A 15,391-nucleotide genomic window follows, 5' to 3' on the forward strand; every position below is an offset into this window, starting at 1 on the left:
CAATCCATCTTGGAGGGGGGAGAAAATGTTGCTACAAGGCTCGCAGACTGTTTTTAGCAGACGATTTTACATCCAAATTATTTCTAACGGTATACATTCCACACTTTTAAGATATTCCCTCAAACCTGCACTTCTTTGAGGTCGAAAGACATGCCTCATCGGGGGCCTGGGGATCCAGCAGCCTATTGATGCTATTGCATACAAGTTTCTCGAGAGCCAATGACGCTAATGTACTCAACTAATTCAAATATTCAGAAAATTTTCTCAAAGTGTGCTACTGTCAAGCCACGGCAATATCATAGAGTAAGGCAAAAAAAACCTCGAAGGCAAACACACAAAATACAGCTTGAGACAAAAGTTTACGGAACACAGGGTTGCCGCATTTGTCCACTGGAGCAAAACCTTAGCAGCAAGCAGGAGCGGTCAAACACGCCGAGAGATGGATATAACTGCCAGTCACCCATTTCTTGTTCGATCTCTTCCTGGTAGCTAGTAGGGGGGCTGCTCTGATGAACAGATATGGCACTGCCAAATTCTGTAAATTTTTGTCCCAAGCTGCACCTAACCCCAAGCCGTTTTCTGATGTTATTCTGCTAGTGTCACATGTGTGAATGCACACCAGCCCATTAAATACTAACAAAACGTCGTATAATCCACTTTGAATCTCAGCTTACATAGTTTTAAGAGGCTTAAGGTAAAACCATACGATTGCGGAACTCTGTACTTGGATAAATTTAGATGACAATCATTTTCAAGAGCTTGCAAGTGCCACGCTGCAGAAGTATTCTCAGGGCCATTAAGGAAGGCTTTGGCAGGAGTAGTAGTAGTAGGCTGTGCTCTGTCGTACACACCCTAGTTTATGCAGATAGAACTGGTTTAATGGAAGGTCAGAGCTCTTTTACAGGGCCTCGCCCTTAAGCGCAACACGTGGTAATGTTAAGAACCGAGCCTGTCAAAGTGCAAACTCTGCCACCCGTACAAAAGGGGCACTCAGCACAGTCTCTTGCCATCTTGTACGTTCTTTAAGCTTTCCTTTTCTTTTCTTTTCTACAAAAAAATCTGTTACTTCACACGTCACCGTTTAGTTTTAACCCTGTCTTAGAGCTTCTAACATAAAGCCCATCTTTTAAAGTGCCACTCCGGACTTGGAACACACAGAGTTTTTATTTTATCAAGTGCATGAAAAGAAGGTGCCTCGAGGATTCTATACGCGAAATTTCGACCCTGTTTACGAACGCTGCGCATTTCTGTCAATTTTCGAAGATCTGCCGAGCCTCCACAAGTTTCGATAACGCGAGGAGCGTGTGACGTAATCATAAGCCCATAAATTGCAATGAAGTCACGTTGTGGAGAGGGCACTCGTTTCCTAGCAACGACGCCGGCTTCTGGGGAGGGGGTCACGTGGTGGAGAAGTCAAGTGACACTGATCGAAAGAGGGGGAAAATGGGAGAGATGCCTTCTCCCCCCTTTGAATTTTCTCGAACGTCGGGGCACTCCGATGATGTGTCACGTGGGGCTCCGCTAACGGAGCGCAAAAAGTGAGCCCTGTGGAAGACACCAAGGGCAACAACGTTGCCAGATGATAGCCGAGCGCTCCGTCAGAGCCTAACATGACATCAGAGTTTTCAAAAATAAAAACTGAATTTCTCTAGCTGTCGCGTCACGAGCCACGTTGACATGAATACAACACGAGTGTATCTATTCCAGTTGTAGAATCAAATCCACTTATGTAAACGGGTTAATTTGTCAGGAGAGCGTTTCGTATTCAATCCGCTAAACAGAGGCGGGATCGAGACGGTGGATGCGCATGTAAACAGACGCATATCGAGGGAAGAACAGAGGATTACGGGATGCGGCGTTCGGCTGCGGGCTAGTTGCGCCGTCTGCTACTCCTAGTCGGGATGACAAAATGGTGATATTAGGGAGTTCTCAGTCACGCTCTATTTTGGATATGCAGGGACAGGAGCACCAGGGCTTGAAGCCGTAGAGCAGATTTCATTCTGAAGTACTCTTGAAAATGGGCCGTAGATGCAACGTTTTCGATGTTTTGACGTTCGAAGCGAAGGTAGCGGGACACCGGAAACGGCGTTTTTTGCGGAAGTGCTCCCCTAACTTTCCGACATGACACAGCGTGGCGCCATCTGCGGTCTGGACACGATGCGCATCCACGTAAACAACGTCGTACCGCCTTCTCTCCGATTTCGACACGATTCGACATGCTTGTCTCGTACTCATGTAAACGTGGCTACGTAGAGCCAAAATATTTCGCCAGGAATGCGAAGCGAGACAAGAAGATTTCGGCAAGATAACTCCGCTAGGGTTCCGAAGACACGAGATTTAGTCCGCAGTGGCACTTCAAGCACGCCCCAACCAAATAAAAGACGCGACAGACCCGAAAAAACACACGTGCCCTCCCTACTGCGTTTCAAACGAGAAATGTTTGCCAGCTCGAGAAAATACTTGCTATGTCCCAGGCCCTTGAGGAAAGAACGTTCCTGTCAGGAGGCATGTCCTCCGACCCGCCCGCAAACAGAGCAACACGTGCAGCAGCCGGGGCAACGCCCGACCGTCGCCAGGTTCCCGTGGCCCATGGTACGTGCCGTGGTGCTGCACATCTGGCAGCCCTGTGCAAAGCAGTTGGAGCCACAGAAACGTTGCAAGCTGGGGGACTTGTTCATTTGTTGATGGGCATGCCGAAGGCGTCCAGCATCATGTCTGTGGCCGCCTGTGCGACGCGCGGCGGCACGCTCGGCAGCGACCCACGCCTGCCCCCCGATGAGAGAGAGGCACAGACATGGCGGAAGAGAAAGAGAGAGAGAGGGGGGAGGGAGTTGTAGATAAAGTTAGAGAGAGAAGATGAGAGCGAGGAGAAGGGTGCAAGAGACTTACCACCGTATCCCCCCCCCATCACCAGGGACCCCTACAGTCAAGTGCGCTTCAAAGGACAGTCTTATTGCTTGAGTGACTGCGTGTTCACACGAGCGACATCCACACGGAAGATTCTAGCGGAAGAAAAGACGAAAACGCTGCTCACAGAGACCAAGTTCTGTCCCGCGTTATGTTGAGCATTCGCAGGGTGCGTTGGGAGTGGCGTACCGCACACGACACTTGGCAGACGACACAGTCAGCGTCTTTCCCGTCGTCTGCTACGGATGTCATCTTGTGGCTGTGTCGCAGGATATTCCCCACAATTAGCAGTGTACGTAAGCACTGGACGTTGAGCGCTCGCGCTCAGAAAGCTACGACGTCTTTCGCGTCTTCCGCTTCTGCGGGTGATGTCGCTCGTGTGAATACACGGTCACGCAACTCTTTCCTCTTGACTGAATAGTGCGTCCCAGAAACTCCAAAACCATGTCGCCACACTCATTTCTCCGTGCGAAGCTCACTTGGGACTCCCCAGGGCTGCTGGAATGTGGTTCAGCACACCCTTGAGTGAAAGGAACATTAAAGAAGGCACTGCGGTAGTGTGCACTTCGAGAATCAGACCACTCAAAGTGCACTAAGGACCCCCGGCCACGGAACGAGAATATGGAGGAAGGAAGGAGAGGTACCCTCAAAGCACACTACGCTCTAGCCCAGGGATTCCTGAGAGAGGAGCAAGAACATAGAGGAAAGGGTGGGCCCTCTGAAGCTCACTACACTCTACTCTAGGGATTTACAATGGCAGGGCGAGGATAAGGAGGAAAGAGAGGTCCCCTCAAAGCGCGCTACGCCTTAGTCTATGGATCTCTGAAGGCGGAACAAGAATACGGAGGAAAGAGAGGACGCCATGAAGCACACTATGCTCTAGGGACCCCTGAGGGCGGGGCATAATATAATAATGGAACAGTGGCAGCCAGCAGCAAGTACTTGCATGATGACAAAGCAGACAAAAACTAAGTGCAGCAGCAGCGGCAAGGGAAAAAAAGTGGAAGCAAAACAGCAGAATGATAAAAAATTTCAAACACACAACAATATTTCCTCTGTAGACAAAAGGAAAGCTGCGGAGAAAGATAGGATAAGGTTATGCCTTCTTGTGCAAGCAGTAATACGATAAAGTAACAGGGCCAGAAGTTAAAAGCACAGAAACAGAAGTGCAACAGAAAAAGATACGACGCCCAACAGGTATTTGCATCCCACCACAAAATAGAGTCAACGCTTGACATAACAAACCACACTACAGCTAGCAGACATAGAGAAAGCAAATGAAACATCGTTCTTGAATTGACTTCAGGAACACTTCATTAAGCACGGGGGTCGATCAGAATGCAGCAAAAGCAAGGTTCACACATAGACGCCAGTCATATATCTCCGTTTTCTGACGGCCCCATGAATGTAGTCAATCTATGTCATAATGAACTAGATGCTCATACGCAATGTGTTAGCCAATTTAAGTTATGGTTGCTAGAGGAGGACCTAAAGGGCAAAGCAATCAGCAGCACTAAGGGTATTCCAATGGTCAAATAATAAGCGAAGAGTTAAACTCTTGCCTGAATCGTCCAAATTGTTTATACACGTGTGAGCGTATTAAGTGCTGCAAAGTAGTTCAGTGATTCGGTCATTGTTCGCATAAGTCATGGTAGGGTACACCATGGTGCCATACATGCGTGGTATCATGGCTAGTAAAGGTCATCAGACACGAAGAATAACTTCAGTGCTGATATTCGCAACCAACTGGATGTACCTGCTAGTGGTAAAAAATTTTCAAACGACCCTGTTTTCTGATGTTACTGCTCGTACTAGAGGACATTAAGGGCAATCAAAACATGCAAGGAGGCCACACCAGGCAATGAGACTGTTAGTTACTTAGCCGACCGCAACTCAAAGCGGCACGGTAGCGCCTCTTGTCACGTTGCACCATGATGCACACATGCTCTAGAGAGCATCAAACTGCCTACTAGAGCCCTACGGGGATGAGATTTTTGGCATCTGCATCCGACCCGCATCCGCGCACACCTTATCCGCGTCCGATCCGCATCCGCAGCATACACAACAGTTTACATCCGCATCCGATCCGCTGAGCAAAACTCACCATCCGTGTCCGATCCGCAAAATCCGCAAGTTTCGTAGGGCGCGTAAAGACCGCAGGAATCATATGTTGGTATAATTTCGGATGCCTCCATGCTGTCACGGAAGGACTCATGACGACAAGCAAAGGTGAACCTTTCAACAAACGCGGTATGGAGAGACTTCTGCAACGCGTGGAACGCTACCTCGCCGGTGCTCGCGTCGCTCGAGACGCCAGAATGCCTCCTCTCCCGTCTTGGCCGTGCATGGTCAAAGGTGAACCCGAACATGCGCTCGCTGTCGGCGCGCAACAGAAAGAAATTGCTGGTCGAAAAATTACAGCACACAGTATATCCGCATCCGACCTCGAGCCATCCGCATCCGATCCGCACACCGCAGGAAGTGCTAAATTTTCATCCGAATCCGCAAGTATCTTGCGGATATCCGCATCCATCCGCGGATGGTGCAGGGCTCTACTGCCTACCTCCATTTTACAAGCAAATTATAGATATTCAGCGTATGCTGTAACGCCTGTTGCAATGGGTTTACAAGAGGCAAGCCGTTAAGCTACGTCACCGACATGAAACTGCCCTTCAGCTGTTTTACGGTACTTTTAAAGGGGGGGGACCACTACGACAGAGACTGAGCACAGAGAAAAAGTAGAAACTTCGGGCACTCACGAAGGCACAAGGGGTGCCGGGAAAGCGGCACTGGTAGGCCTGGGTGGGGCTGTCGGGGGAGGACGCACTCCCCCGTCGGGGCGCGAGGGAACCGTGGGGGCTGGCCTCGCTGCTGCTGGGACCGGGGGTGGTGCCCGGGAGGATCCCACGTTCCTCCGGGGCCCCCCCGGCGAGGGAGGGGCCGGCCGTGGGGAGTCCGGGGTCTGCGACATCCTCAACCAGTCGTCTTTCACTGGAGGCGGAGTGGGCTGGTAGACTGTTTGCATCGACACGTCCCCAATAATCCGCAATGCCTCCTTGCAGGCGTGGTACATCCGCAGCAGCTCATCACGCTTCCGTGCCTCTTCCACACTCTCTTCCATCAGCTGAGACTGCATGTGCGACGCATTTTGTTAGAACGTTTCACGCGAAGGCGTATAAATCGGCTCACCTGATCTCCAGCTGCGTACAGAGAAGCGAGCAGCTCCGAGTAGATGAAATCTTTTGTCTGTACAACAGAAGGAAACAAAAAGATGGCCATTGTATAAGTACGTAATGTACTCTCAGGGTGTCTACTAAACTGTAGCTTTCAGCTACATTTTGATATAGATCCTTCATAAAACGGACCATTTATTGAGAAATTAGTAAGACTGTCCCACTTTTCTGCTTCTGAGCTTGTTGTGTTGGCATACCGCTACTCACAGCAACGTTGCCGCTCAACCACTCATGAGCACTCGCGATTCGTGACAGCACTTGTCTGCGATTTTCCCTGACTTCATCTGCCTCTGTGGCAAATTCCCTGTTTTCCCGGTTGGTGGACACCCTGACTCTGCCAGCAACTCAGAATACACAAAGCAGCGTCAGTTTTCGTGCGCTGGATGCAAACCTTTTTTCGAGAAAACAAGAATCTTGGCCAAAAGGCAAGGTGCAGTATAGCATCTTATGTTGGGTGGCACCGGAGATCGAAAGGATCGGCAAACCGTCAGTTGTAATAGAGCAATAAGTGGAAAAATTCATTGGTGGAAAGGAAACCAGGGACGCAGAATAGGTATCTGGCATGAGAAGTGAGGATGAATGCAGGTCTGAAAGCAGCATTTGTTCCAAAATAAGACTTGGTTGCCTGCTCAGTGAGTGGGTTTTGCGTCGCCTTTTTTTGCCCGTCCCCTGAAGCTGTCCCCTGTCAGTGCAATCACACACAACTGAACTAAGATTAAAAACTACAGTTGATCACACATCACCTCGTGCCAGTTCAGATCAACTTTTCCCAGCTATGTACTATATTCCCCCAAAAAATGTTAGTCAGCTGAGGATATTACAGATCAACCCAAAAGTAGGTAGCTTCCTTATGTATCTTGAAGGGTATGAGACACTTTTATAAATGTGGTTCAGTACATGATAGACACATTGTACTGCACACCTAAGGAAAAAAGACGTACTAAGGAAAAAAGAATTCTTCTTCTACGTGTAGTACTTAACGAGATACAAGTCCTCGAACTCCCGAGCAGGTGCAGACGTCAGAGACCTCAAAGCTGTCATTGGTACTCGTAAGGACTATCCCTACGTTCGCTGACCGAGAGCCGCCTTCTGGATGCGGGCCAATAGGAGCACGCGGAGGGAAAGCACTTCCCAAGCCTCTGCTCTCGCCTAAGAGATGGAGCAGCGTTATCATTGTTTCGCGTGTCGCAAGGCTTCTGCCATGTCACAGCATGCAGCGGGCCAGTGCACCGTAAGCACGTGACTTCTCACGCACTGCCTCACTGGCAGAGGCGGAGGCTGTGATGTCAGAGCCGCGTGAGTTTTGGTATTCACTGTGCCCATTTTCTCCTCTTCTATTACCCTCTTTGCTGCGACATTTTCAATGTAGGTCCAGATCGGTTGCAAAGAGCCGTCTTTTATGTTTATTTGGGACTACCTTTCGCAACCCCTTTAAGGGGGAATCACTTCTTCAGAAATCTATGGGCGATTTTCGTTCGCACAAGACCCGTGAACGCTTTAAACTACCATCATAAGATTGGCACTGGCGCATTCTCTTAGCATTTCTCTAATCAATGACGTATTTTTTAGGGGACGAGGTTGAGCCGTTGATTTTTAATAAATTAAAGTTTGGTGCGTCTCGAACATGTGCTGCCATCTCGATACAGTGTCGCGCACTAAAATATTTGCGAATTCGGGCTCAATACAAATCAACGGATAGTCCTGAAATTCTACAAAATGTGTCACTGACGAGGGTAAAGCAAGGAGAACACGCCAGTACTTCTGTTTCGACGATATTTTACGCCGTTTCTGAGCAACTTTCTGTATTGTCTTGCGCGGAAGTGATTCCCCCTTTAAAGGACAACGGAAACGAAATTTGTCCATTGCAAAAAGGGGACCGAACAAGGTGTAAATATTATGTAAAATTATGGTGCCACTAGTATTTTGCAAGTACGCTGTGCGGATGGCCATATTTCTGACGATTACGAGAGCGCTGGGCCGCCCACTCGACATGATCGCCCATGGAGCGCGCCAAGCATTGCGGGAAAATCTGAGGAGCGCGTGACGTCAAATATCTCTCGCGCTCCATGTGCGGCTGCCCGGCACAAACACGGCGAATTCTGAATAACGCCTGAAGATGTTTGATTCGGAGATCTCGTGGAAGTCCGAAGACAATATATCCTATGAGAGATGGGTTCGTACATGCTTCTTCGTCTCCGTTCTTTCCCCGTAGCAGGAATTTGACGTACGCCGAAACACCAAATGAAATGAAGCGAAATGAAAGTCAGGAACTCCAACAGGAGAGCCAACGTGCGTCACTTCCGTGGTCTGCTACGGCGGCGCGGCGACGCTCACCAGGGGCTCAGAGTGCTCCACGGCCGAATTTTATATCGCGATTGTGGCGGCGTTTCAACTAATATACGCAAATCTAAGTCGAATTCCGGATTGTTTTGGTACACATCGCAATATGAGGCAAATAGCTTTGCAGCCTATTTTCGTTTCCGTCGTCCTTTAAGACCATCAGTACACCAAGTGTCTAAAAGTAACAAAAAAATATCTGCTCACATCATTAATAGTGAGATGCATGATGATCTTGGGCACAAGGTCTCGGAATGTCTTTGTGACAATGCGCATGTAGGAGTCCACCAGGTTACGGATGGTCTCCACTTGGCGCTCCAGCTGAGGGTCCATGGAAGAGGCAGCGGCATCCGATCCACTGTCCGAGGAACTCTCCCCATCCCCTGCTGCGCTGGCTGCTCGCTCGGGATACACTCCAGCACGCAGGAAAGACGCCTTCCAGGAATCCACCTCTTCCTGGCTTTCGCACGACAGTTCCAGCTGCTTGTAGTCCTTGTATACATTCCTGCGATGCAGAGGCAGTTGTAATATTGAGAACCCGTCTCTAACTGCGGCCAGGGAGATACAATTCAATCATTAGGAGATGCTGCACGCGTCATGTAAATATATCTCTCTCTCTCAACGAAAATGTTGTGACCAATAATACCTTTAAAAAACTTCAAACCATTCTAACTTCTTGCAAATATCAGCACCAGCTGCACAATACGCATCATTTTAAGTAAGAAACAGGCAAGTCCTGCATCCATTTAACCGAGTTTAAGGGACTCACGTCAAAACATTGCATTGGAGACCAATAAAATAACATAGGTTCATTCGAGACTGTTTGATCTATGCTGGGTCAGGAGGAAAGCTGCATCACTGATGTTAAACATACAAAGTCACGATGAAAGATAGTCAAACTCAAAGTCATAGTCAAAGTCAAACAAAGTCAACCAACCTCTCTGTTGGTCTGCAACACAGACCACCCATAGAGGCTACCAACTGAAGGTTCAGCTGCTACCAGCTGCTACCAAGCATGATATAATATTCACCTTCGGTAATCCTCTGTTGTTTAATCCTACTACATGTAGAATGAAGATCTATGCAGCTATAATGCTATATGCAGCTGAAGCTATGAAGCTATATGCAGCTATAATGCTATATGAAGCTAAAATGCATGGACTGAAACCCGTCCCCACGATTTTTTGTCCGAACAGTACCGGATCCGGATAAGTGAAGCTAGGAATAAATCAGGTTTGACCGTATTTTTTTTGGCATCTCGACACGTCGCCGATTACAGCTATACTTCCACATTTTAACGTTCTTTATACCAAAAATCTTCAGGTTCTGAGAATGACGTCAGCGACATTCGCGCATCCATAAAAGAGGTCATACCTCTGATCAGGGTTGAAGAGGGCAAATGTGTTCCTACGTGACATGAAGCCTCCTTCGATATCTTTAATCTTGAGACCATCCAGAGGGAGCATGTATTTCTTGTCTTTCTCCTGTAAGCAAACGCAGCGATGTTATCACGCATCGACGGCCAAACCCAAATCAAGTCTGACGCCTACCTCCTCGTCTTTGTACCAGGAGATTGATTCCGACGTCAGGACAAACCAGTAGTCTCGCGAGCCGCCCTTCATGATCCCCAGGTTGTGGATACACATCCACCCCTTGCGGATCACCTGCAATCAATCACTCAATCAATCAGTCAATCAGTGTCAACTCCCGTGTACAGGAGACCGTAAACCGTACATAGTTTCCAATACTTCTCTGACTGGCAGTGCTACCCACAGTAACATTTAATTCGCGATGGCTTTCTACTGAAACAGCCCTACGTGGCCCGAGGGGTTAAATCCTCCGCAAGAATATTATTTGGAGCTGGGTTTTGTAAAACGGAGAACCCACCACTCATGGTGTGGAGTTCACGTTCTATATGCAGAATTTATGTACAAACACGCATGTACTGTACATATTATGCGTTCATAAATACATTTTTAGTAACAACAACAACAACTCATTATGTTATGCGTCTTTAAGCTATTAACAACTTATTAGTGATTGTTATGGTCGGGGCCTTTAATGTAAGTTGCAGTAGTAAACAAGCTTTGTTTAGAGAATGGCAACTTTGTCCAACTAACTGGGGTGCTTAACTAATACTGCTGGCTTAAAGAAATATCTGCAGCATCGTTAGCGCTTAAAGGGCATCCCTTGCTGCATAGAAACCACATCTGAATCGTTACGTGTGAGAGCCTCACAGATATTTCTTCAAAAAGTATAGGCTCATGCTAATAGCTCCAACAAATACCCTTTAGCTCCCCACTACGGGAAAAAGCAAACGCTGACTTAGGTGCGTGGTACTTAGGTGTGTGGTAGGTGCTTGAAACGGTGCCATGGGAACTTTGACATACTATAATGATATGTTGACTGAAGGGAGGCACAAACGACCTGAATAAACTGTGCTGGATGATAGATTTTCGAAAAGAGGTGATTCCTCAACGAGAAGTGATGCCACATGCCCTTTAAAGCGATAGCGTTATTGGGCTATCTCTTCGAGAAATTCCTGTGGCCTGCGTCAAAAGCTCTGCCCGGACGATTCATGGCACCACGGGTACCGTAGACGCAGAACAGTTTATGGAACGTATTCCCGTATACAAGGTATATTCCCGTATAAAGCTTGCATGTGGAGGGTTGATTGAGAACCCACTCACGCTTAGGAGTGCCTAGCAGAGTATAGTGCTGGGCATGTTTCCTAGGTGAGGTTATTGCAAGGCAGCTGCAGGCATTTGCATGCTATCCCAAGCAACACAACATGTTGGCCTAATATTGGACCAATATTAGGCTGGTATTGCCCAATACCAGTCCTTGGGCAAGTGGAATACAGTGGAATATTGGTCCAATCTTGGACCAATATTGGGCCGACATGTTGTGCTGTTTGGGATGTTACATTACATCTTGCAAGCGAGACTGCCAAGGCGGGAGCACGACAACTGACTTCGTCACCACGCCTGCTGACACGAACAAATGGTCAATCTCCCGACTTCCCTTGCTGGTGGCCGTCGTCTACGCATTGCAGTACAGCGAAACCAGCGCACAACAATACCTCACGACACGATATATACCCCGTAGAATGTCAGTTTTACTTTTGCCAAATATACATTTTCATTATTACATTTTCAAAATACTGTACACTGTCTCTAAAGAGAATGCACCTACACATGACGATAAAGTTCACTCAAGCCTCCGAGCTTGTTGTGTTGGGCGAACTGCTACTCGCGGCAACGTTGCTGCGGAGTGGCCGCTCAACCACTCATGAGCACTGGCGATCCACTGTGCATCGTGACACCACTTGTCTGCGATTTTCCCTGATTTCATCTGCCTCTTTAGCAAATTCCCTGACAATCTCCCTTACTTTTCCAGTGACATCAAAATTTCCTGAAAATTCCCTGTTTTCCAGGTTGGTACACACTCTGAGACCACCACCAAGGATGTGGTATACCTGTAACCTCTTGGCTGACAGGAACAAGTTTATGAAATATCTCCCTCAAAAACTGTGCAGATTTTATTCAAACGAGTTTATTACGAAGTGGGTGTACTGCCTCTCTGAAGCAAGAGGCTTGCGAAAGCAGGTTTGGGCTCATGTCACCGGACACCTGCTCCCGACAGTGCTCCATGGTCCTGCTGGCGTTTTGGAAGAAACAACCTTTTTCTAGAGCGTATTCGTTTCTATTCCGTCGAAAATCGACACCATAATGGCTGTGTCAGATCTCAGATGACGGAAACAGCCAACTATCTGAAGCATCCATTCTCGTTTCGTTAAAACCGACCGAGAATGCTGGACTCCAAGCAGACGACAACGCAGTCACGAGACCCTCCTCCAGACCAATCACCCTAGTAGAGAGGCTCTGGTTTCTCCACTCTCTTTCAGTGTGCTATTACTCGGGCAAAATGAACGTGAAGGCTGTACCCATTACTGGGGGAGGGGGGTTCGTGTTAAGTATTAGGCTCGCCTAGATTTCTTCCTTTTTTTTTTCGGATTCTTGCGAAGTCTCATTTTAAGACTGCCACAGCATGCACGGGTTAAGTCAGAAGGCTGTGTTATGTAGTGATGACAACTGTGTCGTAACAAATGTTATGTTCTGTATGCACACTGTATGTGCATATTGTGAGTTTCTACGCATCCCAATCCACAGTACATTCATGGACTCTGGTGCATGGTACTCATAGAAAAAATAATAATGAAAAAGAACGGCTATATTGCATTTTTCTTTTTTACCTGAATGTGACACGTACCAAAAGGACAGAGCAAGAGAGCATGCATTTGACATACTCAGAGGTGAAGAGCAAAGCGCAATGCAAGGTGTTAGCCAAAGAAAGCAGAAACAAGCAAAAAAAGTATTAGTAACACACGGAGTAATCAAGTAGTATTAATGAGGAGAAACTTACGGCAAAAACCGACTAGGAAACCAAACGGTCATTGGGAAAGAAATGCTTGTCAACTTGGAAACAGAATATGCAAGGCAAAAACAGAAAACAAAGCATGTAGTCAACTTGAAAATCAAGAAGCTACGATGTGTACTTTAAAGGGGTCGTGACAGTATGCATCGGGTGACAGTGGCTGGCATCAATGTGAACCTGCAATCCAATTTTACATTCAGAAAATTGCACGTACACGTAAGTGAGAAATTGACGGGCCCTCCAGAATAGCGGAGTTGGGAGCACTTGAAGCACGTGCTCTGTAACACTGTCACTGCATTTTCAGGAAGGTACGTCTTGTCACGCGCCACAGGGGCACGGTTCATCACCGATTGCTCCAGCCTGATTAGCTGCCAATGTCAAGATGTCACCACTCCTTTAAGGCATGCACTCGGACATTACACATTTTTTTTGTAGTCCACACCAGGAAGGGGCAGACAGTCAACTTGGCATGCGGATATAGTTCTCTAGACAAACGAAAATTCCGAGCAAGCACCACGGCTGAAAACAGAGACCACCACCTTCTTAAAGCAACCGCAAACAATACCTTTACAGGCGGAATATTTAAAGCAATTTTGCAACTTCCTTCATTGGTCGCCCTTTCGCAACGTTGCCTATTAGTCAATCATTCAATGGCATGTGATCGTCGGCAAAAGCAATAAGTGTTTTCACACTTCAGCATCAGATACATTTGAATGTATTGCTTGCTTGGAATTTAATCCTGCATAAATGTTATCACATACAGAGAGAGCACCAACTTACTGTAATTCAATTACTGAATTTTGGTGTCGATTATAATGTGTATAAATGCTTAGTGACAACTATGCCACGTACAATTTCAGCAATTTCCCAGACATACTTTGTGTGTCACACTTTGTATCACGCTTTGTGTGCATCTTATGATTATCTCCTTCTCTCCCTGAAACTTTGACTCTGGGGCTCCTAGTACTTCCCTTCTTTGACAACACCCACCAGACACATAGCTAGCAACTTAGCAGTATCTTACACAGCCATACAACGATGGCTGTCACCTTCAAGGTTAGGATGTACTACATCTAACTTCGTCCACAGAACCGACGCCACTATTCTCACCCTCAAGTCCTGCCCCGTAAGAAATGCCAGAGGGGACCACAATGTAGTTGTCTGAGCAGGTAAAACTGTACTACACACAACACAAAAATATATGTCTGTAAACTGTAAGGTATCAGCGACGATGAAAAGCACTACAACGGAAGAGTATTTTTGTACAGAACTGTCCCAGTACGCAAGATATGGCTACAGCAACATCTGCAGCAGCAACTATGTACCTACACCTGAGTGAGCATAAAAGGTCTTCCTTTGTGGGTTAGTATTGCTCATAATTATTAAATGGCTCTACATTGTGGAGCAAAGTCCTGTTTATGTCCAGCTCCGCATACTCTCGTAGAAAGTGCATACAATGTGTAAAGCAAGCAACATACAGTAGTAGGCATCTAAGGCATAGATGATTTTCAGCATTCGGTGTTAGGTGAACAACAAAAATATTTTAATATAATATTTAGGGCTGCGCGAATACTCGAAAATTTCGAATATCGAATCGAATAGTCACATATTCAATTCGGCTGTCAAATGGAATACCGATATTCGAAAATATTCTAGTTCTTTTTTTTTCCTTTCTTTTTTTTTCAAATGTCGCATTCATGCACGATCATTGCTAAGCAAGGCCCTCGGTTCTCTGCTGCGGCAAATTCAAAATTGCGCGGCACCGACTCGTAAATTCCGCGATTTTTGGCGGTGAGCAGTCAACGGCTGGTTGAAACAAGAAACACTTTATTTTCTTGGGTAATGTGGGGACAAATAATATTTTACAAAATTACAGATTCAAAGAACTGTTGCGGCACAGCGTTACATGCATGACATCTTGCGTTCCCCACTGATCCGATGAATTTTTTGAAAGCATGCGCAACATTCTCTATAGTACGCAAAACCAAGGGGACTCAAAATACTTTTGTTGCAGAGGCCACTTTCAATCTGAAGTACTTTTCCCTACACTAAGCTCTTCTTCATGGTACATCCACTTACTCTCGAAAAAATTAACCAGCATGGCCTAATAAGCATTAGTTAAGGTACACTAAGTTAATTGCTTTTTGTTTCCTCAATTTTTTGTATAGTATACCCTGTGTTTTTCACGTGGCAAAAACAAAGTGTACCTCAATGCCATCCTACACCTCTGTACCTCTACTGTCCACCAGTAAGCATTGATGGTACAGATGACAGGCTACTCCTAAAATAAACTTTTGACTAAAGCTGTGTCAAATCTGACCAAATGAAATACATGCCGCACTATTAATATGCAAGACTACCACTGTGAGTCATAAGACTTACAACAAAAGAGGTGTGCGACGCTTGCAAGGACTACTTCAAGAAATCATGGCCACAGTTATACATTCTGTGGTGCTACTTTCAATATTAACTCCATT

General features: G+C 46.7%; 1 protein-coding gene across 6 annotated transcripts in view; it reads right to left on the reverse strand.

The window, feature by feature from the left end:
• LOC135375132 (dynamin-like) overlaps nt 1–15,391 on the reverse strand; it is a 67,094-nt gene that overhangs the window by 10,089 nt on the left and 41,614 nt on the right. The window contains exons 12-18 of one of the 6 annotated variants that reach the window (XM_064607850.1): nt 12,903–12,914; nt 10,028–10,141; nt 9,852–9,961; nt 8,685–8,982; nt 6,097–6,153; nt 5,667–6,037; nt 2,397–2,765 (exon numbers count right to left, since the gene is read on the reverse strand). In XM_064607850.1, coding sequence (XP_064463920.1) covers nt 2,675–2,765; nt 5,667–6,037; nt 6,097–6,153; nt 8,685–8,982; nt 9,852–9,961; nt 10,028–10,141; nt 12,903–12,914 — 1,053 coding nt within the window. In that variant the 3' untranslated portion in view covers nt 2,397–2,674. Of the gene's footprint in view, nt 1–2,396; nt 2,766–5,662; nt 6,038–6,096; nt 6,154–8,684; nt 8,983–9,851; nt 9,962–10,027; nt 10,142–12,902; nt 12,915–15,391 lie in introns of those variants that run through there. The other 5 variants (XM_064607853.1, XM_064607852.1, XM_064607851.1 and 2 more) reach the window with 5 other exon arrangements.

Source organism: Ornithodoros turicata, unplaced genomic scaffold (assembly GCF_037126465.1).
Source record: "Ornithodoros turicata isolate Travis unplaced genomic scaffold, ASM3712646v1 ctg00000829.1, whole genome shotgun sequence".
NCBI lineage: Eukaryota > Metazoa > Arthropoda > Arachnida > Ixodida > Argasidae > Ornithodoros > Ornithodoros turicata.